General features: G+C 45.4%; 1 protein-coding gene across 9 annotated transcripts in view; it reads right to left on the bottom strand.

Annotated features, from left to right (window-relative positions):
- CACNA1E (calcium voltage-gated channel subunit alpha1 E) overlaps positions 1-26,291 on the bottom strand; it is a 503,960-nt gene that overhangs the window by 218,398 nt on the left and 259,271 nt on the right. For all 9 annotated transcript variants that reach the window (XM_047705044.1, XM_047705043.1, XM_047705049.1 and 6 more), the window contains exons 6-8: positions 6,891-6,994; positions 5,670-5,822; positions 4,110-4,291 (exon numbers count right to left, since the gene is read on the bottom strand). In XM_047705044.1, the coding sequence (XP_047561000.1) occupies positions 4,110-4,291; positions 5,670-5,822; positions 6,891-6,994 (439 nt within the window). The remainder of the gene's footprint in view (positions 1-4,109; positions 4,292-5,669; positions 5,823-6,890; positions 6,995-26,291) is intronic.

The following is a 26,291-nucleotide window of genomic DNA, read 5'->3' as shown; positions in this document are numbered from 1 at the left end:
CAGATCACACCAGACCAGAGTGACAACACAGAAACAAGACCGACCAGAAGCAGGAACGAGCCGGTCCCCAGAGCCAGACACAGTCGAGGTGACCGGGGCTGGAAGATGACACAAGAGCCACGGTGACCTCTGTGGGGTGAACCGCCTTGGCCGCGAGCAAAATGTCTTGCACCGAAGAAGGAACACCTAGTCAGGGCAGGAGAAATAATATGAATTAAACGAGCAAGAACAGGGGAGGGTTTGCAAGTTGAGGAGACCTTCAGAGAGACAGTCACAACAGGAAGAAGCCGCCAGCAGAACTGCAGACTGCTTTGCATTCTTTCCACCACAAGAGGGAGGGAAGCCAAGAATACAGTTGGAGTTTGACCAAGCTGAATTGAAATTTGGGTAGAGACTAAATTGAGCAAGCCTGACTGCAGGTCGCCCCCGCGAGGAGAGCCCTCCCTGCCCCTTACAATAACGCATTCTAATGACAAAAGCCATATGCAGATGAAGTTAAAAGTAACCCAGAGCCCGTTACACACAGCTGATGAATTGTTGAACTCTATACCTGAAACTAATGATGTACTATATGGTGGGTCATTGAATTTAAATTAAAAAAAAAAAAAAAAAAAGTAACCCATAGCAGAGCAAACAAAGTCACAGGAGACATGCAGGGAGAGTCTGTGTAGCAGAAAAAGGATGCCAACAGGAGGGAAGCATTTAAATTGTATCGAGAAGGGCTAAAACCAAGTCCACGTGCTTGAGAGAGCCTCTGTGCTCTGTGTAAACGTGAAGGTTCTCCTCTTGCTTCCAGAACAACTGGTGCCAGTGTTTCATACATACTGGTTGCCACCATTGACTAGAAGAGGTGCTGGACTGGGAAATGAGAGCCCTCCCTATCCCCCCCCACCCCTGTCTCTTGTGCCCTGGGGGAGGAAATACAGCCCCTGGGTGGACTGAGCCCCCCAGGGGGAGAAAGGGAAACCAACAGTTACATTTGCATCTCATTGGGATGGTGGTAATAATGGCAGAGTAAGAGATTTTCTCTAGTAGTATTTGTCATACTGAATTTACTAGTTGTTCGTGGTTAACTGCATGGTGTGCGACCAATTCTAATATATATATATATATATATATATATATATATATATATATATATATATAATTATGTCATTACCAAGTCCTGAGTTAAAAGAAAAAGATGAAAAATAGTCAGGAATTGTTGACTTGGCTATGAGAAGCGTCCATTTTTCAACCATCGCCTTCCTTAGGCATCTCTCATCTCACACTTTCAGTGGGTATAGGAACAGTGAAAGGAATGATAAATGAATGAATGTGTACTATGTAAATCATTTTCCTTTCTCCCTGACCCCCTCTTCCTTTCCAAGCTGAAGGGCTGAATTTGGGCAAGTTGGAAGCATCTATGATGGAAGCCCACCATATACGGCCAGCGCTATGCCCAACGGTAGGAAGACTCCACTTCTCTGAACCTGCCCTTCCAGAAGCAGACAACCCTAACTCCATGCTATGCATTCAGCCTCTGGAGCAGAGACCGCCTGGGTCAGGCTTCATGCCCCAGTTCCCTGCTCAACTGGACAGAGCCCAGCCTTTGCTGGCTCTTTCTTCTGAGGGAGACACACATTGTCCTGACTCCACTGGCTTTAAAAATGAGTGTCTTTTTCCTCCAACTTCTCCTGAATCAAGGTTAGTTTTCCACCTCGAACTATACCTCTACCTATGGATTCCTGGCTCCCCGCTCCTACATCCAATGTTGCGGAAAATGAAATCATTTCAGCATGGACAGAGGTTCATTCTTCCCCAAGAGCAGCCATCCACGTTTTAGAAACCAGCCCTGCAGCCCAACTCACTCCCTCAACCCTGGATTCAACCACGAGGGTAACAGGAGGTCTTCGGTCAAGTGAGGTTCAATAGCAACAGACCAGAAGTTGGAGAGAACAGGAGTCTGTGGCCGTGGGAGCACATGCAGTGAAAGTTTCAGGGCATCAGCAGCAGGATCTCTTCTCCTCCCTGCTTCCTCACTGGAGCAAAAGTAGAGAAAAGGGCAAGATCATTGTCTCTGTGTGACCTCTATACCCATGTCAGATAGATAACTGGAGAGAAATGGGAATTTAAAGAGAGTACCGTGAGAACAAGCACCTTTATGCCTCCATATTTCCTTAGTATCTAGAAAAGTGCTTGGCATACAGTAGAGGCTCACTTAATATCTGTTGAATGAATGAATGAACAAAGGAACTCATGCACATGCTGGATGATTTTTCAGCTGCATTCCTATTTGTCTTGACATCACCAGAGTCCTGGCTCAGGAGGACCGACAGATCACGCCTGCATGTTCAAATGCAACACTTCTCCTTTCAGGCTTTCAATGCATTTATCACATCAGTTAGGTGAGTCTACACATATAATTGAAATACATCACTCCCGAAGCCCCACGAGCGACACCAGCCACAGTGGGGCCGGTGCTGTAATTTCCAGAGACTCCGGGCTAATCTGAGTGACATGGCCTCCTGACATTTCAAATACGGAGCTGCTACACTCATCCATCTGGCCTCCCTCCCCTCCCTCCTGCTACCCCCACAACTGGTAAGAATCAGAATGTCCTCAAGGTGTTCCTAGGTCACAAGTAACCCCCGGGCTTGTGGCACATGAACTGTCCTTGGGATTTCTTCACTGCCCTGTAGAGATTTAGCATAACAGCCTGTGTCTCTTTTCCACAAAGCTCAGACCTGACTTGGTCACCCGTATGGAGATAGGTCCAGGTTAGTAATGGACATGTACAAAACACCTACTTGTGCAGGCCTTGTGCAAATGCCGACTCTTTGGGCATTACAGTCTGGTTGGGTCTCTCCTGAGACACAGCATCTCCTTTCCCTCCAGTGTAGATGATGTCCAGAGCTCCTTCTGATGAGTGCTTTGTGTAAGCTATCCTGTGCCCACTCCTGCCCCCATTAAGGCTTCTAACAGATAGAACCAGGTTTAAAGGAGATAGAAGGCACCTTAGGGTAAAGGCAGCCCGTGAAAGTAAATATACAAGGTACAATCATTCCAAAGTGTCTGCTTCAGGGTGGGCTGGCTAGGTACAGGCGAATACAGACCTTTCCAAGCACCTCTACAAAGGCAACCTACCCAGACTGCTTTGCCCGCTTGCGTTCCCTCTACATCCAAGCACACGTCTCCCCAACCCCTGTCATTTTAGAACTTGGACTCTGCGCATGCCTTCCACAGCTTATTAAAATCGGACTGCGGGAGGCAGAAGATCCTTCAGTGGTCACCCGGTCTGTTGTGTCACCATGCCAGAGTCCCCTAACATCCCGGACGGGTAGTCAGACAGCCTCGTCTTGTGCACCAGCTCAGAACCTTCCAAACGGGCCCAATCATACGAGCCACCAGAAGCACTTGTAAAAAGTATAGAGCCCACGAACTCTTCAAAGCTACACAAAATCAAAACCTGCCCAGAAGAGGCCTATGAACTTAAATTTTAACTGGCGCCCCTCCTGGGTCCTGCAATTAAGCATGTTTCTTATGCACATGTGATGCAGGGGCTCTTGACAGGAGCTGCATCTCAGCATCAGCTAGGGAGCTTTAAAAAAAAAAAAATCAATGACAGGCCTTTACCCTGAGCTATTCCTATTTAATCTGTCTGGAGCGGAGCCCAGGAGGTGTCACTGTTTAAAGCCACTAGCTGATTCCAATCTGCAGCCAGGGTTGAGAACGACTGTAGTATCTTCCCCACCTGATGGCAAGCTCTTTGAGGCCCGCAACCAAGGAGTCTATACCTCTTGGTACTCCTTACCAAGCCCCGCCACCGTGCTGAACCTGCTGGAAAATACACTCTATCACTACTAAAGTGATTTCATTTAACTAGCTCCGTTCACCCATCCAATGGGATGTGATTTCCTAACTCTGCTAAGAAGTTGTGTGCTTCCACTCAGCAAGAGGCCAGACGATAGAAGGATATAAAGTGCTACAACTTCTCACGGTTGAGTCTGCCCACACCCACACACACACATACACAGCCCTCCCATGCCCCAGAACAACCAGCCCAGACGTCAGAAGGCTCATCCCAGGGCTCTTCCCCCTTGCTGCAACCCGCCAGCAGCTCTACTCACATTGTACAGCACGGTGGTCCACCCTTCCATGGTGATGCACTGGAAGACGGTCAGCACAGCAAAAAGGATGTTATCAAACTGGGTGATCCCATCGTTGGGGCCAATCCAGTCCCGGCATTCGTAACCAGCGGGGCAGCCCTGCACACCACACGGGTGAGGGGGGTCGAATCCTTCCAGAATACCTGCAGACACATTTGGAGGGCCGGGGATACACCACATGGTGGTTAGCACGAGCTGGAAAGGACTCCAGGGAGCCACAAACACTCCATGCCATTTCTCACAGAAGGGCGTGTCCTCCTTTCTCTCAGGCTCCCTCCTGCCTCTGGCCTCTCTCAGCCTCACGGCTCCCCTGCCACGTGCTCATCCCAGCGCTTCCCAACCTCCTCTGGACATGGTGCCTTTCATCCACTTTGTGCAGGCCATATGCTCTGCTCTTGCCTGAGCCCCACAGGACATGACAGACTGGATCACACAGGACAGCGTGAGGTGGAGGCAGGATCTTACTGAGTGTCTAACTTCAGACTGTGGTGTAGACCCTGAGTTCTTCCTGCATTTCCTGGGGACAATGATAAACTATAGTCCCTCCACAGTAGGACTCAAAGCCTTGTTCTTCTGGCCTAAATCCCTGGTCTTGAATAAGACAATCAATCAGTCAATCAGTAAAATGAAACTCCAAGGTAAAAGGTGTTCTTTGAAGATTCTTTGATAAAAAACAAACATTATACTAAATTGAAATTCTTCAACCTCCCCCTGATGCCCTTTCCTGCTAGACTATTCTGTTCAACTTGAAAAGAACAAATAAGATACAAAGAGATAAGAATTTGGGTTGGGGCGCCTGGGTGGCGCAGTGGGTTAAAGCCTCTGCCTTCAGCTCAGGTCATGATTGCAGGGTCCTGGGATCGAGCCCCACATTGGGCTCCCTGCTCAGTGGGGAGCCTGCTCCCCCCCCCCACTCTGCCTGCTTGTGATCTCTATCTGTCAAATAAATAAATAAATAAAAATAAAATCTTAAAAAAAAAAATAATAATTTGGGTCTGTGAACAAACTCCACAAATACCCCAGATCCCTGGCAAGCCAAGCTCAGGGCTCCCTCAGCTCTTCTACACCCTCTGTGGGACACAGCAGAGGAGGAGGAAAGTCACAACATGGATCACGAGGGAAAATGTCTCCACAGATCTAGAGAAATCCAAATCCGACTCTGGACTCCTGGATCCCCCTGGCCTATGAGCCAAAGAGGACACTGTACAAAGTGTATTCAGACAGATGAGGTCTGACATGCGTTTTGACAACCTTCTACCATGGGATGGGGGAGCTGAGACCTCCTGTTGGAAATCCTCTGACTGCAAACTTAAGAGGTCATTGGTTTTGCATATCACTGTCCAACGGGGACCTTCAGTCTAGGCTGCTTGTGCCTCAAAAAGCCACCAACTTGGGAGTTTCTAATTCTGGGACTGAAGCAGAATATTGTCTTCCAACCAGTCTCCTGATGACCTGAAATTACTCCACTGACCAGAGGGGTGAGCAAGGGAAGACGTGGAAGGCAAGAAACAATGACCCTACCTGAATTGTTTGTGAAACACGCGCGGTGCAGCTTCCCACTGTAGAACTCCAAGCCAATGATAGCAAACATTAGGATGGCAAAGAAGAGCAGAAGACCAATTTGCAGAAGAGGCACCATGGCCTTCATGATGGACTTCAGCACAATCTGCAGGCCTGGAATGAAAGGAAGAGAATGACCAATGGAGCCTCCCTGAGCACCATTGGATACAGCAGGCTCCCTTGACCTCCTCCTACAAGTCTTTGAGGGAAAAGAACCTCTGGCCCTGAGATGATGAAGACAATTTGCAAAGAGACAACCAGAACAAGTCAAGCCAAAGACAGCCATCACAACTACTCCTGGGATCCATCTCGTGCTTTTTCTCACCATTCTCTAATCATTTATGTGCTTATTACTCCTCACTTCTTTGTTTCACCCCTGTTGTCTTCTGCTTATCTTTTACAAACCTGTTAGAACATGCTTCTTTCCTAAAAGAAATTAAGCCTAGCCCTGCTAGGCTGTAAGTCCTATGAGAGCAAGGACAAGGTTTGCCTCCCCTCCTACTCTACTCTATCTGAGAGCTCGCTGCTTCTCCACTGTTGTGGGACCACAGTTAGTACAATCACTATTCATAAAGTACCATACACTCTGACCCAGAAAGTGCACCTCTAGGATTCTACCCTAAGAAAATAATTAGAGATCTGAATAAGATTTAAGTAAAAAGATGTATGTTGCTGCACTATTTCTAGTTGGAAAAAAAACAAAAATAATCAAACATCCAGCCATGTAGAAATGACTAAATAAACCAGCCTGTATGAGATGGACTGTAATATCAAACTTTTTAAGTCATATTTTTGAGGAATATTTAATGTCAGGAAAATCAAATGTTTCTATGACAGGATCCAGAAGTACAGACACAATATGATCAAATTGTATTAAAATGCACAGGAAAAAATGCATACAAATATAGGATAATGAGCACTTTTCCTTTTCATTTTATAACATCTTTTTTACCTTGCAAATAATTCTATAAAGATCTTTCACTGTCTTTAAAACCCAGGGGGAAAAAAAAAAAAAGTTGCTAGGTTTTAACGTAAAATGTTATGCCAGATCCCTGCTTCTGCACTTTTTATTACCACTGGAGAAATCGTTTCTTGTTTATCCCAGATTCCTCTGGCCCCAGATCCCTCGGAGACACATCCATAAAGCTACAGCAGAGAAGAAGAAGAAAGACAGGTGCTCACTAGGTATCCCCGACACGAGCTTCAGGGGCCTCAGGACACGCACAGCCCGGAGGGTCCTCAGGTCCACATGTGTGTTGAAGTGGGTTCCTGCCGTGGCCAGGATGCTGCAGGTGGAGACACAGAAGGTCAAGGTTACCACAGTCTGGCTTTATCCCCCTGACCCAGGGGGAAGCCGGGTTGAGGAGGGATCAGCCTGGAAAGCACACGGCACTGAGGGCAGCTGCACGTGGGCGCACCTGAGCTCGGGTGAATCATCGCTGGTTCTGACTGGAATTAAATTTAGCCACATCTGGGTTTTACTTTGCACAGAAGGAAAACTTATCATCACACCAGAATCCTAGTTCCAGATCATGAATAGAACACCGGCTCCCTAGCATCTGTCCCACTCCTGTCTCCAAACCTTGTCCGCTCCTCTCCTCTCTATTCCTCACCAACCTCCTTGCCCTCTTTCCAACCTGCCAAGGCCCCTGGATTTTGTATTTCAGCCTTTCCTTAGATTCCCCTGTCTCCTAACTCCTTCCGGGACTTTCTCTGGATCAGCTGCAGTAAAGGAGTAACTCGTTCTTCTCCACCCTGGCACTCAGGAGTTTTTACCAAGCGAATCGATCACACTGAAGCTTATAAATCACGGAGTAACTTCATTGGTCCTCACACAGCACTTTTATAATGGCTTCACATCTCTGTATAACTTGGATTTGGTTTCTTTGCTTCCATTTTCCACCTCCACAGCCAGACACACACACATGCGTGCACGTGCACACACACACACACACACACACCCAAATCCATAACAACCCTATTAGACTGTGTATACCAAGTGCCTTGTTTCGAGGAGACAATTTATTTCATATAATCCCACGACACTGCAGGTGCTGTGGATGGTCGATGACACCTGAGTATTAAGGAAAGACACAGCAGATGACCAAGAGCCAGCAGAGTGGGGCTCCCATCGTGACTCAAGCACTTGAGAACTGAGCAACGTGAGGCAAGTTACACATTCCAGCAGCCTCACTGCCCTCATCTACAAAATGGTGGGAGTACCAGGACCTCGCTACAAAAATAAAATGAGATGGTATTGAATAGGAGTATTCTACAAGTTATAATGTGCAGACTAGGTATTACATCCAAAATATTAATAGTACTGGTTTTGCAACTTTGTCTAATTTTAGTCTTCTTTCTGTGGAACAGTCCTTGTCCTCCCTCATGACCTCTCCATGACAATTTCAGTGATCTGGAGCCACTAACAAATAAGTCATTCAGAAAACCAAGTTTTCTACATAGTCGAAGGGTGGAGAGAATAGTTTATGTAATTTCATTATTTTAGAGGAAACATTTCCTTCAATACTTGAAATCGAACTTGAATGAAAGATCCGTGCTGTACACCTCTAGAAAGCAGAGATAGGATCAATAGGTACAAATTACACAGATCTGGGGACATAAGAATCAGGAGCAGTGCTGGCCGAGCACAAGGTCCAATGTTTCATGGGGTAGGTCCACTTCCCAACATTAAACATACTCAGCCACAGACCGTACGACTATCTGTTAGGAAGTTAAAAGTGTTCCAACAGGGGTTGAAGGTTATCTAAACAACCAGCAGGGATTTTTCTCAATTTTAAGACTATAATTCTATGTTGATCCAACCTCAAAATAAGAACCAGAAAGAAACCCTACTCTCATAATGGGTCTCAGGAACTAGGCAAGCTAGTTCTCAGGTCTCCCTCTACTTCTCCTGACCCAAACTTCCACACTGTCTCTGAAAATGAGCATCAGGGTCTCTGAGGCTGCTTTTGAGTTTATCTGCCAAAACCAAAGAGAGACATCAGGGAGGAGAGGGGTATCATTTCCAATACATAGGGGAAACCCGCAGAGAAAAGAGAGCAAGGAGAAACGTGGAAAATGGGACTGAAAAATAAAAGAGATATAGAAACAAATAAAGCAAAGAGGAGAAAGAGAAAGAGAAAGCTCAAAGAACCAGAACCCCCAGGAAAATGGGGTCACTGTTCTGCTGAATCTGCTAAGAGGGGAAGAATCAGCTAATGGTCTCCTGAGGCACAGTGCCCACAGGAGACGCCTCGCCCTCGGGCTCGCGCTGCCTCACACGCACACACGGTGGGGAGAATCTGCCCTGTTCAGAAACCAGAGTTCTGTTTCCTAGGATACCCAGATATACACGAGATGCTCTTTCAAGTCCTAAGAAAGAGCTATTGAAAAGGAAAATTTCCTTCCCAACCCTGAGTGGAAGGAGGGATATTTTAGAACATGGAGGTAGGACCAAAAGACAAAATTAAAAGGCAAGAAGGCATAAGTGTAGATGGAGAGAAAAATATTGAGGGAAAAGAGAATGAGAGGACAGGCAAGCGAACGGTGAGATGAAAACAGGAAAGAAATAAGAAGAAATAAGTGCTGGTGGGGAGAGGCAAATGCAAGAGAAAGAAGAATTCTCGTGTGGGAAAGAGAATAAAAGTAGAGTCAGTTTGAAGGAGAGACGCAAAAATATGGCACCTGTGGTCGGGACCTTGCAGGGCGGACCACAAGACATATCCATGCTCTTTTCACCAAACTGTCCCCCAAGTTATCCAAGCCACCTCAAACTTCAGCCGGGACCATACCACCTGGGGCTCCATTCTCCCCTTACCCTCAGAAATTTCTTCTCCTTCATCCCACACAGAAGAGCTCATACACTGGGCACTGGCTGTTCCCTAGTGTTCACATCATGTCTGAGGGAAGGAGGTCCCATCCACTTGGTAGAAGCAGGGGCAGGGGAATTCTTAAGGGGCAAACAAAGGATAATTGAGGGAAAGGGCCCTGCTGTGTGCCCCCCTAAAATTCTGTACCCACTACCATCTCTGCCCTGACCATATCTTAGAGGAATTCTCTGTTTTCTCCGGTTTCTCCTCTGTCACTCCCACAAGATCTGGAACACCTCAAGTAGAGACGCTGTCTTCTTCATGTCTACACCCCACGCCTAGCCCAGGCTCTGGCAAGCAGAAGGTGCTCGATGAGTGCCTGACAGACCGAACTGCACTGATGAAAGCAGTCAGTGTGCTGAAGCAGAAACCAAATGGGCAGGAATACCACAGACAACCTAGAATTTACCCATGGGAAGGGCAGGTGGCACAGGTGGGCAGCTACCCAAGCACAGACCTGTTGGAGTGCGCGGGAACACACTAGAAATCTGTCCTCAAACATTTTAGAGTCTAACGAGGAGCTTCCAGTAGCATGTAGGACGCCTGCTCTCAAGCAGATCCCACAGGACAGGATCTGCCCTGTCTTCAGCAGGAAAGTTAGAGAGAGGGAGGGTAGGGAGGAGACTCTACATGTTAAAGACCTGCCCTTTCGCACGGCCTCAGCACTGAAGTCTATAGGGCTGCACAAAACTCTGGGCCTCACACGGAGTGGAACCGACGCAGGAGGCTCAAGGGAAGTGCACACGAAGGCCCAGGCCCTCGGTCTAGGAAGTGGACAGACAAAGGAAATAATTGTAATTCGCGATGAAGCGTGTCAATAACGGGGATGCTTCCCAAGCACTCCGAGAATGGGACATGCTGTGGGACAAGGCTGACATTTTCATCTCAGCTATTTCATGAAATCCTCAAACATATCCGGATATTACGACTGTTTCCATCTCATAGGAGAGGAAGTCGGGACTTAGAAACAATCGAACTGCTGGTACATGGCCAGAGCAGGTATCAAGTATCAAAGTCCTTCCCCTTCTGGTGTTGAAGTCCAGACTTTCCCCAGTCGGCCAGCTTGCTATGCGTGGTCTTTGTCAGCACCACACAGCTCCACTGGTCCTCAGTCCTTTGTGCTTCTAAAACTACCGAGGTCATGGTGTTTAGTCCCCCTACGAGCCAGTGAGCTGGGCTCCCCTGATCCTCAAGCCACAGATCACTGAGTCCTACAGACTCGTCATTCACTGCTGTCCAGACCAGCAGGTCAGAGGCTCCTTGCACCTGAAGGGACGGCTGCTGTAATATCTACACACACACACACACACACACACACACATGCACACACACACACGCACACACATACACGCATGCCATAGGATCAGAGTGAGGCCACTGTGCAAAATTCCAATTCTGAGTTCATAAAAGCCTGAGCTCTGTGTCACCGCGGGCCACACACATGTGTGCTCTTCAGAAACAGGCTGTGTTTTCCAGTTCTTTTGTCCCCAGGAGCACAGGGCCTGGGCAGGGAGGTCTGTACACAAAGGGGTGCTTAATTACCACTTTAACCCCAAAGTGGAGGACAGACGTGAACCTCTGAGCACCACTGGCAGAGACGGAGGGTTTGGTGCCTGTAAATGTTTAAACCCTTTTCCCTTCTGGATGTCACGGCTCAGCCCTACTCTAATGCCTCTGCTCTGAGCCATCAGCAGGTAGAAGAGCCTAGAGGCTGATGTGATCCTGAGGGTGTGGCGTGACCTGCACTACAGCGGCAGGAGACGGAAGGGACACTCTGTGCCATCAAAGGCCAAATGGTCTCTCCCCAGGTCAATCACCCAAAGAATTCCCAAAGAATTCCTTTTGACCTTGGTGTTCTGTCTTAGCCTCCTCGTCAACCCGAATCTGACAGTCTCTTTTCACACTTCCATGAAGCATGAAGCAAATATTATATTAAAAAATTATCTGTTGCTTATCTGCCATTCAAATTTAACTGGACATTCTGTACTTTGTTTGTTTGTTAAATCTGGCAACTCTATTCAAGGGGTGACCAGGTAAATAGCTTTCCTCCCAGTTGTTTTCCTAGCCCTGAACAAATGTGTCAGTTCTCTTTTGAAGAAGAGACACAAACCAGGGGTCTCCTGCCTTAAGGCCCAGGAGTCCCTCCTGAGCTCTAAAAAGTACCTCTTTGCAGGTACTTTTTGACTCCCACATACTGCAGGAGACCCAGAGGAGACAGGGAGAGGCCTAATTCAAGGTGATTCCCTACACAGATTTAAGCCAGGATATCATTTCCATGGGGGATCCACCAAAATGAGTTGCTGTGTCCACTTAGAAGTGTTTCACAGGTGGTTGGTTCCTTCTTCTTTTCTACTCTTTTACCTCCAATGAAGCACCAAAGCCTTACATATCCTTCCGTCAACACATCTCTTGGATTCACCCCTTATTCTCCAACTTCCTTCTTGCCTGGAATGCCCACCCCCTTGCCTTCTCTCCCTGCCTAAATAATATGATCCAGACTTCAGAGCCAGATGGCATCCTACTCCTCCGTGGAAGAGATCTACAGTCAAAAGAGACTTGAACTAGGATTATGAGGAAGTGGTAAAGCAGGTACTCTCCCATCATACCGGCTGGTTTCAAATGCCAGTTCCCTCACTCACACTATCTGCCTAGCCTTACGCAATTGCCTCCCTGAGCTGCAGCGTTCTTATCTGTAAAATGGGGACAATACCTTCCTAAGGGGTCGACGTGAGCCTTTAAAAAGATAAGATGCTTATAAACTTCTTCACAGAATGCTGACCCGAAAAGTTATCAAGAGCTCACAGAATTAAAGGGGTATTGGAAGACCAGGCTGGAAAACAGGAAAGTGGAAATCTCAGTGTGGTAGGCGGGATAACAGATTCAAAGAGATCCAGACCCTCATCCTGGGAACCTGCAAATGTTACCTGATTATGGCAAAATTGACTTTGCAGATGTGGTTAAGGATTTTGAAATGGGGAGATTTTTCTGGATTATCTGCGTGGGCCCTGGATGCAATCACAAGTGCCTTACAAGAGGGAGGCACAGAAAGATTTGGCTAGAAAGAAGGCAATGTGATGACTGAAGCAAGGTGCTGTGCTGCTAGCTTTGAGGATGGAGGAAGGATGCAAGGAACACAGCTCTAGAAGCAGGGAAAGCCAAACACATAGCTTCCCCATCCTAAAGCCTTTGCTGAGAGCACAGACCTGCTGATAATCAGGACAACCCAGGGAAACCAATCTTGGAGTTTTGACCTCTAGAACCGTAAGAGAAGAAATCTGTCTTAAGCTACCAAGTTTGTACAAGTTTGCTACAGCAGGAATGGGAAACTAATACATTGCCAAAGGTCAGAGACTCCAAGAAATCTGATTCCTAGGCCACTGTGTCTATTGCTGGACCTTATCATCACCAACTGTACTGATATCAGAGCATTGACAGCTTAAAAGTCCTGGCGGAAAAAAGCATGCAGTGGAACTTAAGTCACATGTCCCCTTACACTTCATCTGGCTGCACTGGGACGGTCCTCTAGCACTTCCAAAGTGGGCAAGACCCCCTTCAAGTGCACACACAATAAAAGATTCTCCCAAAAAGGAGATTGGGGGCCACTGGGGAAGTTGAACCAGGAATAGCTAAAAACACAACAATGTCTACTAAGCCTGACTCATAGAAAGTACTTAGGAAATAGGGGTCATGTAGAAAGATGAGAGTTTGTGTCTGTTTTAGTCTCTTAAATAAAGGGATCAGGTAAAGGGACTTCTCAGATCTGTCCTGGCTCTAAGACTCTAAGCCAAGACCCGTCCAAACGGTGCTACACTTCTCCAGCTCATGCCATCCTCCCTTTCTCTGGAATCTTGAACGCTGCACAACATTGAACACCTGATTTCATACCGTTCTAATATCTTAGAACTAAAGTCTGACTGATAATGATAATTAGCTGCATCCTCATAACTCAGTTCAAAGCTGGCTCCTCAACGGCAGAAAGTGCCTTTCACATTTCCGTCTACGGTCCCTTCCCTAACAACATGCAACAGTAATGCCCAAGAGATACCCTTGACTCTGGGATAAAGGGTGTTAATAGATCCCCATGAGGGCAGATCAGATCGACTTGTCCATGGAGCTGTGAATGAGCCCATCGGCACCCATATGATTAGATATCCACACCGAAGGAGATTTAACCACATTTGCAAATAATGATGATCTATCAAAAATCTACTAAATTACACCTAATGTTGGGCTTTCCATTTCTTTTAAATAAATTATTGAAAGTATAATTTGATTCTGGAATCAACTGCTAAAGATTTTACTTCATTTATCAAAAACAAACAAAAATAGTCTCTGTGTATTAAACTGTTCAGTGGAGACAAACTCCCCTCAAAGTTCAATTTGACTAAAATCCATCTGAGGGATAACAATGAGGCTAAGAGAGAGAAAACAGCTGTTAGCTCTGGCCCAGTACCAGTCTCTGCAAGCTGCCCCCTTTTCCTCCCCAGACCCTGTGTTAGGGCCCTTTGATCCCATTCAGGCTTAGCTCAATTCCAGAACCCAGAACCCAGAACCCATCCACAATGAGCAGATCATTACTGAATGTACGCAGTGCGGTAGGCACTGGCATTGCAGTGGAGAACAGGATGAGATGGAGGCTGTCCTCAAGAAACTTAATGAAAAAGACGTTACACAGATCACAGTTACAGTTAAGTAAAAGGTCAGGGAAGGAAGGCTTTCCTATGGAAATGGCATGAGCCCAAAGGTGAAGTATGAGTCGGCCAGAGGAAACAGTGTGGGAAGAGCATCCCAGAGGCAGGAAAAGGCATGCATAGAAGGGACAGAGCAGAAAGGAGATTGGTACATTGAACAATTCAAACAAGAGCTGGTGTGTCTGGAACTTAGTGAAATCCAGGGAAGTATGGAAAGCAGAGAGGCTAGAAAGTGTGGAAAATATCAAATAAAGAAAACTTCGCAGGCTATGTTAGAGACTGGACCAGCCTGGCAGCGCTCAAAATCCAGGCTTGCGCTTGGTAACAGAACATCAGCTGACCCATACTGTTACTGTGAGCTCCAAAAAACTTCCCTGATTGAACCACTGGTCTCTTATCTTCTCCCCAAGCCCCAGCCCCGGCTGCTAGAAATGTGTGTCTACCTCGGTCACTATAGCTGAATTAGTGCCGACTTCTATTCCCCTAGGCCCTTCCTGGGACAGCTGTTGCCACCTGCCTCTGCTACAGTAACCTTTCCTGATAACACAGATATCCTGTGATCATGCCATCCAGGAAGGCTGGGTCCCTCTCCAGCGCAGAGACTGAATCTAGATTATCGTAAGCAAATCATCTATTGTCCTATTCTGAATAGTGACTGGTTTAGGAATGAACAGCCCACAGAAATCAGGCCTTTGAGTTTAAGGGAAAATATGCTGTGTTGCTTCAACTCCCTCATGTCCTTAGAACAAAAGTAAAAGCATACAAAGCAACAATTTTCAAATCTTTTTTGAACATAGTCTGCAGTACAAAACATATTTTATATCACAAGCCAGGATGAATATATGTATGTATGATGTATGTGTATGAGTGCGTGTGTATGTGTATAAAATTCCATGCCTCATCAAATAATACTCTTTCTATGTGTGATATAGTTTCTCTTCGATTTTTCCTTGCTATCTTTTGTTTTTGGTTGCTGGTCACAACCAATTAAGTTGACGCCATGCCTCTCTAATGGGGTCGACCTGCAGGTTGAAAAACCCAGATGCAGAGACTAGCTAATTCACATGCTCATTCTAAAGAGGACAAGACGGACCAACATGAACTGCTGCTCTAATAGCACCATGTAGTTTCTCGGTGTTTTCCCCAAATGATGAAACCGTTTGCCTTGAAAAGTTCTGCTGTGCTCTTCCACAAACAGCAGACACAGTAGTCCAGGACAGACCCTGTTCCCTCCTCTGTTACCAGAGATAGCAACTACATCTTGCTGCCTTTCGGAATGGGTTAGTCTCACAGAGAGACCACACCTTCAAATCCATCACAAGGCAGCTATCTCTGGGCTTTGGTTCGTTGGTTAGTTGGTTGGCTGTTATTTATTTGTTATTTATTTGGTCTATGACCAAAGCAGAGCATGAACTTCTAAGATTCTGCTTAGGAAGAAGTCCTAATATTTCTTGGGAGAATGAGGACAGGAGGGTCAAACTGTCCCTTTCCAAAAGAGAAGGTTTGTGCCATTTCCAGAAGGGACAAGTGGTTCTGTATTTAACAAAGGTAAGGCCTACCCTTTCTGGAATTTAAAATGGGGCTCCTAATTAAATTTCCTAAGAATCTCTGGGGCTATGAAGTGGTTCCAAAATATACTTTTTGATGAGCAGAAAAATCATGGCCTAAAAATCCTCTCTTTTCCTTTCCCACCAAAAGAAAATTCAATAATCAAACCATGTCACACCAAGGAGAGGAGTTTGTATTCAACATTTGAGACCAGATAATTCTTTGTCTGTAGGGAGCTGTTCTGTGCCTTGTAGGATGTTTAACAGCATCCCCCACCTCTGCTCACTAGGGACCAGTAGCAACCCCTCCTTCAATCCCCACCCTGCCCCGGGTTATAACAACCAAAAATGTCTCTAAACATCATCATGTGTCCTCTGGGGGTGGGGAGGACATACTGCTGGTTGGGAACCATTACGGACGGAAAACCTCCTTCAAACTGAGCAGTAATCTAATTAAAGACAATGCGTGTGTTTCACTACTAGTCCTCATCCACTCTGGGAGAAGCACACTCAGCCCTTCTCAGGCAGACACGAAGATGTTGCCTCAGTGACCCCCAGCCACAAGTCATAATTTTGATGAAAATGCATAAATGCCGGCATTGATAAAAATGCCCTCTGCCTTCGTCTTTAAACATCTAGTGGCCACATGAAGCTTAACCCCAGTGTGCCTACAAAGGAATCTTTAATCCAAAACTTTCCCCAAATCATGCAAGGTAAAGAACACAGTAACATGCCAAGGAGGGTTTTATTTACTTAACCTCAGTATAATGGAGACAAACGTCAGGTTCCTACCAGTGGTCCTGGGTTTCTTCCTTGTTTTACAAGAAAGTCCCTAATGATTCACTCAGACACTGGAAGGAGAAATGCCAAGCGACAGGTACCAAGACTATGAGTGTCATTCAGGCCTAGGTGGTGGTGATGATGATGATGGTGATGATGGTGATGATGATGAAAAAAATGCCTCATTGTTTCACTGTTTACATAACCCTGTCCCATAAAGATACCATTATTCTCCATTTTGTCAGTTCGAGAACTAAGGCTCAGAGAGAGCAACTGGCTAGCCCAAGATCCCAGAGACAGTAAATGATCAAACTGAGACTCAAACCCAGAAATTTGATTCCAAATTTGGAGTGCTTTCAGTAGCTACAAAAGATAATGGCTAATAGCTAGAAATCTATCCCAGAGGCACCTACATTCAACAAATGTCTTCTCTAGGACAACCACAGAGCTGCTTCTCTGCAAAGCCCACAGTGTCCTGTGATTGCAGGATCATATGAATGTTACCAAAACTGTACTTCAGAGAGTTGGCAAAGACAGAGAATTGCAGGAGAGGGAAATCCCACATTATAAGAACTCGCTAACATAAATACATGTTCTTTCAGTTGTTTTTCTAGTAGTGGCGAGGGATTTGTATTGATCTACCACCCACACACTTTCTCTCATCAGGTCTCCCTCAGGTCCAGGGACAAGCACTTGTGAGATGGCTGGCCTGGGATAGAGCAGAAACCAGCTGAGCAGCAGAATGCGGCTGGTTATCCATGTAGGAGTCAAGCCCCTAATGCCACCCGCATGAGAAGGCTGCACTGGCGACCTCCAGTATCACATTACAGAGACCAGCTGTGTAATCCCCCACCGCCCACACACAGTGGCCTCTTACTGTTTATATGGCTAGGACCTCCTCTTCCTCCAACAACATGACTTTACCCCTACAGTTCTTTTCAAAAACTGCAATGCTCTTACATGCCATTGCTGCCCAGTTAAGTTTCTCCCCAGGGATGTTTGGATATAGGACCAGAGTTTGGCTGATCTCTCCTGAAGCAACAAAAGCCCTAAAATGAAAGGCTTCAGGAGCTGTCATTGTTCTCACAGAACAAAGCTGGCTGTAGGAAGAGAGAAGAATAAAGCTATAGATGGAGGTAAGAGGAATGAAAAAAAGGAAGGAATTCCTCTGTAGCTAGCACCCTGATCTGGCAGTTCCTGAGGCCCAACTACTTTCTGACATTTCTGCAACTTGGTGGTTCCATGAGACACATCTTTGAAAAGCCCCCCGCTTGCTTAAATGACTCCAAGTTTGGTTTCACGATGACCAACTCACCTATTCTGTCCAGATAATACCATCTGGATAAGAAACCAAAGTGAAAGTTGATATAACTGGCTGGCCAGACAAGAGTTAAGTAATATACATGAAGAACAAAAAAAAAAAACTCAGAACCGTGTCCCTGGCATGGAGCCAATACACCAATTAGAGAATGTGCAAGCTTTTTTCTTGATGTCACCTTAGCAAGTGGCTTAATTCGAAGATACTGGAACACTGTTCCCTCTTCAGCTTTGGAAAGACTGAGAAATTACACATATTCAAGATCCTGGGGAGAGCGAGAGTCCTCTTGTTGAGACATCAAATGTGAATGAATGCAGGTTAACACTAGATGGTGGGTTGACTGAAGGGATACTCGAAGTAGGAGGAAAAGAAAACCCTAAGTAATAAAACTCTACCTTCTCATAGTGTATTGGGGTAGGAGACTTTTTTTTCTTCTTCTTCTTCTTCTTCTCCTTCTTTTTTTTTTTGGATGTCTGAGGAATAGCTAGCTAAAAGAATCTGAGTTTATAAAACCTCTCAAATCAATGACTCTTTCAGAAAAATCATGGATCCATAAATTTCAGAGAAAACGTATTTGTCCATTGTTCCACTTTCCTAGTTCAGACTACAATGCCTAAAAGATTGATTAGTGTGACAGGCATATGCCATCTGTCTTCAGGATGACAAGTATTAAAAAAAAATACCCAGATAATTTCCCACACTTGCATAGCAGACAAACCTACAATTACAGTGCATGATGAAGAGGCAGCCATAAAATTGTTATAAAATATCAACTGTCTGTAGAGCCCCCAAATGAACTAGAGTTATTTGTCAGAGAAAACAAAGTGCTTTTTACTTTTTAGAGTCATTAAACCAAAATTCCTTCTAGTACTTCTGAGTCATAATACATCCCATACCACCTATTTGGAATACAATAAAATACAAGCAATTTTAATAATTAAAACGAATTGGGCCTATATACAGGAACTCTTTAATTGTGACCCAAATCTATTTGATAGAGATATGTAAGCACAAAGTAAATGTTTTAATTGTACTTTCATTGTGAATAAATAAAATGCTGAATTACTAGAAGAATCAAGAGGTTACTCTCCCAGAAAAGCTAAGAGACATGACCATTTTCTCAGAAAGGAATTTTAAAGAGCATCTTTTTTCTATTTATAAGGAAAAATGGCATGTGTTTATTAATAATGGAGTCTAGACTAAGGACTGCTAACCCCCATAGAAGTGCTGGCATCCAGGATCCAAGTTTTACTCAATGGCAATGATCTTTCTTTTCAGCTCTGAAGTTATTTTTACCTTGCCAGCTATGCAAATTAGCCCATGGCCTCGGAGAATGAAAGAAACCAGGCTGAGACCAGGTTAATATTTTATGAAAAACTGAAAATACTTTAAACCACTGATCCTGGCACTGATCTTCACATACTCTATAACTACCCTGTATAGATACTGCCATGCCAAATTTCTGTGTCCCTCTAGCATCAAAAAATGTAAGCTATATAGAATTTTGAAGGGGTGGGGGATGGGAGGTTGGGGGCACCAGGTGGTGGGTATTGTAGAGGGCACGGATTGCATGGAGCACTGGGTGTGGTGCAAAAATAATGAATACTGTTATGCTGAAAAAATAAAAAATTTAAAAAAAATGTAAGCTATAAACAATTCACAGAAGAAGAAACAGAGACTATTTAGAGGTTATATGAAAAAGTTCCATAGCATTATAGCCAAAGAAATTCAAATTAAAATAGCACACAATAGCCTGTTCCTCTGTCAAGTTACTACCACTAGAAAGAAAGTATATTGGTCCTCTGCAAAACTCCTGGACATTTTGTATATAAGGTCATGGAAGATGTTCACTCTCTTCGTTCCATTAGTTTTAGGAAATTATTTTAAGTCCATATTCCAAAATTAGGGCAAAGTTTCACATACAATGTTGTTCAATGAAGGATTTTTTTATGATAGTAAAACATTTTTTTTTTAAAGATTTTATTTATTTATTTGACAGAGAGAGATCACAAGTAGGCAGAGAGGCAGGCAGAGAGAGAGGAAGGGAAGCAGGCTTCCCGCCGAGCAGCGAGCCCGATGCGGGACTCGATCCCAGGACTCTGGGATCATGACCTGAGCCGAAGGCAGCAGCTTAACCCACTGAGCCACCCAGGCGCCCCTGATAGTAAAACATTTTTAAATCACCCACAACTGAATAATAAGAAAACAAACAACCCAATTAAAAACATGAGCAAAAGAAGTAAACAGACACTTCATCAGAGAGATGGGGATGACAACTAAGCACCATTATTTAATCACTAAGAAAATGCAAATTAAAATCACAATAGTTCTCCCTACATACCTACTGGAAAGCTAAAACAGAGATGAAACTAAACAATAAAAAGCCTGATAATACCTTATGCTGGCAAGAATGGAAAGCAAGGCCAACGCTCACATATTGCTAGTGGGAATACAAAACAGTTCAACCATTTTGGAGAACAGTTTTACAGCAGCTGCTTAGAGCTAAACCAACATTGCTATATGACCCCACCATGAACAGTTACTCATCAAAAGTAGATTCATAATGGCCCCAAACTGGGAACAATCTGAGCTGTGTCCCTCAAACAGTGAATAAACAAATTGTGATACACCGATCCAACCACCAGGCAGCAACAAAAATAAATGAAATACCGATCCGTGCAATGACCTAGGTGGTTCTCAAAGGTATCATGTTTCATGTAAGAAGCCAGAATCAAAAGGCTACAATCCTATCTGATTCCCAGTATATGCTATTCTGCAAAAGGCAAAACTATAGGGACAAAACAGATCAGCAACTTACAAAATCCTGGGGATTGGGAGAGGAGACTGGAAGAGGCCTGAGGGAACTTTGAGAGTGAAAGAAATATTCTTGTCTTGATTATGGTGATGGTTAGCCAGCTGAATACATTTGTCAGATCCTCAGTGTTTTCTTTCCATGGTGGTAAAATATACATAAAATTTATCACCGTAACCATTTTTAAGTGTACAGTTCAGTGGCATTAAGCACATTCCCACTGTTCTGGAGCCATCACCATCATCTGTCCCTGTAACTCTTTTAATCTTGTAAAAGAAAAACTCTGGACCCATTAAATACTAACTCCCCATTCCCTCCTTCCCCCAGCCCCTGGTAAGCGCCAATCTACTTTCTGTCTCTGTGAATTTAACTACTCCAGGTAACTCATGTAAGTGGAATCACAGTATTTGCCCTTTTATGACTGTTTATTTCATTCAGTATAATGTCTTCTAGGTTCACCCATGTTGTAGCGTGTGTTAGGATTGCTTCTCTCTTTGGAGATGAACATTCCCTTGTACATATATACCATATTTTGTTTATCCATTCATCCATCAATGGACACTTGGAGTGCTTCTACCTTTTGACTACTGTTAATAATGCTGCTATCAACACTGGTGTACCAATATCTGTCCAAGTTCCTGCTTTCCATCCTTTTGTGTATATATGCAGAAGCAGAATTGCTGAATAATATGTTTATTCTATGTCTAATTTTTTGAGGAACTGCCATACCATTTGCCACAGAGAGTCTTTATGTTTTCACAAGAGGAGAATGGGTTGAGTATAGTGCACTCAATGAATTGTTATGCAGCTTCTAAAATACTATTCCTACATTACTTTTAGTAACATGGAAGAAGTCATCATATAGTTTTGTACAATTAAATTCAATACTATGAAATGTGTAAAAGAAGAAAAAAGACTGGAAGGAGAACTATCCAAAGGGTAACAGTGATCATCTATAAGTGGTGGAATTACAGATTATCTGTATTTTCTTTAGATTCCTCTGTATTTTTCAGATTTTCTTTAATGAGAATGAATTCCTTCTATAAACAGAAAAACACAAGTATAAAAAGAGAGAGATAGAAAGGTTGATTGGACCTTCTCCCTAACCTGAAGTCAGCACCACAGAGAACAACTTCCATGCTTTTCAGAAAACCACTCTTCATGGCCCTGTCCAGGGGGGCCACTGAACTGGATGGCGATTTTTACATTCATATTAAGGACTAAAGACATGTTTTGATTGATGAACTTCAAATTAAGACTAAAATTCAAAACATGTAGAAAAAAATTGCAATAATTGTTAAATCCGTACTTAAAACAAGCAAAACCTTCTAATACCAATGTGGACCTGGCAGAGCTAAGGCTCCTCACGCTACAGACCAGCCTTCATCTGATGCCCTCCCTGCATCCCACGCCCTCAGGGGCTCTGTGCTGAGCCCCTCTGTCTTGTTTCCTCAACTCCTTCCTCTCTAGCTGTTGACTCAGCATTTCCTGGATGTGGAGGTGTTCCTCTGCAGCATCTTCATGTCACTGTCCAGCTGCTGAAGCTGGTACACTTGCAACTAACCACCTCCTCAACCCACTGCCCTCTGGCTTCTGCCCTCGCCACTCTCCAGAAATGACTTCCACTAAAGGTCATCACTGACCTCCAGGTCCCCAAATCCAGTATGTACTTGTTGGTATTCATGTTGTAGTATTTTATAATTCTGTAGTATTTGGTGCCCTTTGTTTTGAAATTCCTCCCTTTCATTCTGAGTTACTATTCTTCCTCTGGCCACTCCTCTTCCTCCACCCTCTTTTAAAAACAAGGTTTCCTACAGTTTCATACTTGCAACCTTCCCCCACCCCCCCTTTTTTTTTTTTTCCAAATCCGCACATTCTCCCTAGGTGGCCTCCCTGAAACCAAGCTTCCAACTCTCACTTGAATGCAAATGACTCCCCAGCCTTTATCTCCAGGGCAGACCTCTCTCCTCGCATATCCAGTGCCCTGTTGAACATTTCCACTCTGTGGTCCATGTGCCTCCCACAGGGTTTCTCACCTGCATGTACCCTCTACTGTGCATTCTTCACACAGCAGTATAAGTCAAAAGTATAAATCAGATTAACTTGCTTAAAATGCTCTAGCTTCTCATCACACAACAACCTTCCAAACCTTTCCCACAAGTAAGGTCCTGCATGATCAGGACCTTGCCATCCCCTCACCTCCTCTCCCTCACCATCTTCACTGCTCTCTATCATCCAGCCATACCAGTCTCCTCTCTGTTTCTTGAATGTTCTAGATTTATTTCTATTTCCAGGGCTTTGATGGTCCTTTCTTCTCATCACTCAAGTTTCAACTCAAACACCACCTCTTCTTTCTCCAGAGATTCTTTTTTTTTTTTTTTTTTAGAAGCAGGTTCCCTGACGAGCAAGGATCACGATGTGGGACTCGATCCCAGGACGCTGGGATCATGACCTGAGCTGAAGGCAGCTGCTTAACCAACTGAGCCACTCAGGCGTCCCATCTCCAGAGATTCTTATAGCAACTCCTGTCGCTTCATCTCTGTTAACATCTCTGTCCCTCTATCTCCACTGACAATGTCCTCATCATGCTTCATGAGACTAATTATTGGTTTCTCTCTGACTTCCTGTTCCCTTCTTCTACAATCTTATTTCCAGACCATTACTAGAATGATTTTTCTAAAATTCAGGGCTGACATGTAGGATCCTGGGTCAAATCCTCTAGTACCTCCATGTGAACTTTAGAATCATGCCATGATCTAGCCTAGCCTCTCACCACAAGCCCTCCAAGTGGCCCTCCATAAAACACTCCCCTTAAAGCTCTCATCAGTATGAGTTCCTTAGGAAGTCTTTCCAAATCAGCCTTCCCCCAAAGTTGTAGCTTTTAATTCCTTTATCTTAATCTGTCTCCTCCACTAGGCTGAATTCTCTGAGGGCAAGGCCTGTACCATATTCTAGTACAATAGAGAAGAAGCCATGTCCTAGTCCATGCTATAACAAAATGCCATATACTAGCTGGCTAACACAAAAGAAAATTTATTTTCCACAGTTCTGGAGGCTGGAAAGTCCACGATCAAGGTGCCAACAGATGGGTGTCTGGTGAGAACCTGATTTCTGGTTCATAGACAGCCATCTTTTCGCTGTGTCTACACATGACAAGAGGGTGAGGAAACTCCCTGGTGCCTCTTCTTTAAAGGGCATTAATCCCATGAACTAATCACCTCCCAAAGGCTCACCTCTAAATTTCATCACACTGGGGATTAGGTTTCAACATATGAGATCTGGGGTGGGACGGGGGGATAAGAACAAGTTGTCTATAACAAAGTACTTGGCACACAGTAAGTACTCAATAGATGGATTTTGCACGACAGAGTGACTAGATCAACCTCAAACTGGAAATGATCTTAGAAGACACTGAGCCCAAGGTCTACACCTCTATTACATAGAACTCCTGGGTCATTCCATCCTCTGTTTTGTCCCTTACAGGGATGGGCAGCTCATCCAAGGCATCCTATCCCTGACCTCAGAATTATACAAAGTATCCCCCTCTTACCGTAGCTGTAAGACTGCCCTTCATACATTCAAAGATGAGCATCGTACAGTCCTGGAATTGTTCTCTTTCCCAGGTTTACAACCTTCTTTCTTCTCCCATTTCTCTGTAAGGTTTCTTTAAGCCAACCCCTAGTTATTCTGGACAGTTTTATCTGGAACCACTCCTGTTTGCCTCTTCAAAGGTAGAGTCCATTTCAAAAACCAGGACTCAGTTTAAAAGTGAACCAGTGTGAATCCTATTTGGGGACCCTAAGCTCTGCTGACAGCAGGTCCAGACAGCATCATCCTTTTCAACAGCCATTCTGTCTTCTTAACCTACCGTGAACCCTTTCCTCAAAAATGCTGCTAAGCCAGCTCTCCTTCCTCCTCTCTTGAGTATGGGGAGCCATGGATGGTTCTGGACCAGGAGGACAATGTGAAGAGGACAACACTTTAGAAGGTTGTACAGTGGTGGCCAACAGAGAGGCTGGAGAAAGGAGAGTGGCCAGGGGAGAGGGCTCTGCCACAGCCGGGCTGTGAGGCTCTGAACTTGGGGTGGTGACCGGGAAGAAAAGGAAGTCCATTACCCCGTCCTCTCAGAATCCTCAGCACACTGACAGGAAGTGCCTGCTCCCCAGGGTTGACAGCAGCAGGGCTATTAAAATATCTGAAGCTGTCAAAAAAAATGGAGGCAGACACTATATGGCAAAGGGTGACCGCAGTCAGGTTAGAGTTGCTGGTGTCATTTCCAGGAGGGGAAAACGAAGGCTGGACGGAATATTCAGGCGGAGCTCCGGAGCCTCCCAGGCAGCGCCCTCCACGGATCCCACCACATCTGCCATTCGCCGCTCTCGGAGCCTCGTAACTGGGGGGACGGCACTGCCAGAGCTGTGGGCCCACAGGCTTGGCCTTCCATGAGGCGGCAGCCAGGGACGCAGCGAGGAGAGCTGAGGAACAGCCACCCCACCCTGAGCAGATTCCCGAACACTCCACCAGCCTTCACCAACGCCTCTTCCCCAGAGCCAAGGTGGGGTATACCCAGCTCCCGGCTCCAGCCCCGCGGGAGGCTGCGTGCCTGATCATCTCACAGGTTCTGACATATTTGAAAGAAAGGGGAGGGGGACTAAAAATCCTGTGGGAACCATGAGAAAAGTCGTGAACAAGCAGAGTCTCTGCTTCTCCCTCCAAACTCTGGTTTCCCACCTCACTGTGGCAGTGGCCGTAGGGCCACACACAGTCTGGTCTCTGCGCAGGGAATGAGGAACCTGAGCCCCCCAGAACAGGTAGCATTAGCAATTCACTATTTCTAGAGGACCACAGTGCCTCCTCATGCCCCCTCAAATTCTTCCCACCCAACTCAAAAATCTGAGGCCACGCACCTGCTACTACAGTGGGAAGGGGTGCCCTCAAAGGGCCAGTGCCCACAAGGCTTCTCTGGGGCTGAGCCGTCCAGCGGTGGATAAGCCGGCCTGCTCCTCACGTGCGCCCCCCTTCTGCCCCACCCTGCCATACACACCTACTACGGACATGAAGGGAGCCCGAACTTCTTCGGATTTATCTCCTTGCTTTAGAGGTGGCTACTGTGGGGACAGGAAGAGACAAGAGCATCTCTCAAGGATACTGTGGAATGAACACATACGAGAATTCACTCTCCTGGGATCAGCAGTGTCCAGCACAGATCTGCAGGAAGGCATACGGCAGCACTTCTGTCCCTGAGGAGGGCCCCACTGCAAGATCAGTCAGAAGACACCTGGGCAGCTCTAGCACAGACCTGGACCTGAAGCAGAAAGCCCCTCCTCCGCCCTTACTTCTGTATCGTCCTTCACGGCTGATGGCAACTGGACAGTCACGCCTACCTGCATCACTCCAAAGTCATGTGCTAGACTAAGCCCAGGTTTCCAATAATCTTGGAACATTTCCATTCTTTTTGACAGGTCTCAGGACTAGAGATCGGTGGAGACTTAACGGTGAACTTCTTTCTGGGCTTCCGTCCACAAAGCTTAAGGGTTGCACGCTGCTCAGACTGGCAGGAGCCACG

The sequence above is a fragment of the Lutra lutra genome, chromosome 15 (assembly GCF_902655055.1).
Source record: "Lutra lutra chromosome 15, mLutLut1.2, whole genome shotgun sequence".
Taxonomy (NCBI): Eukaryota; Metazoa; Chordata; class Mammalia; order Carnivora; family Mustelidae; genus Lutra; species Lutra lutra.
The sequence above is the reverse complement of the archived record's forward strand: the minus strand, read 5'-3'. Positions and strand labels throughout refer to the sequence as shown.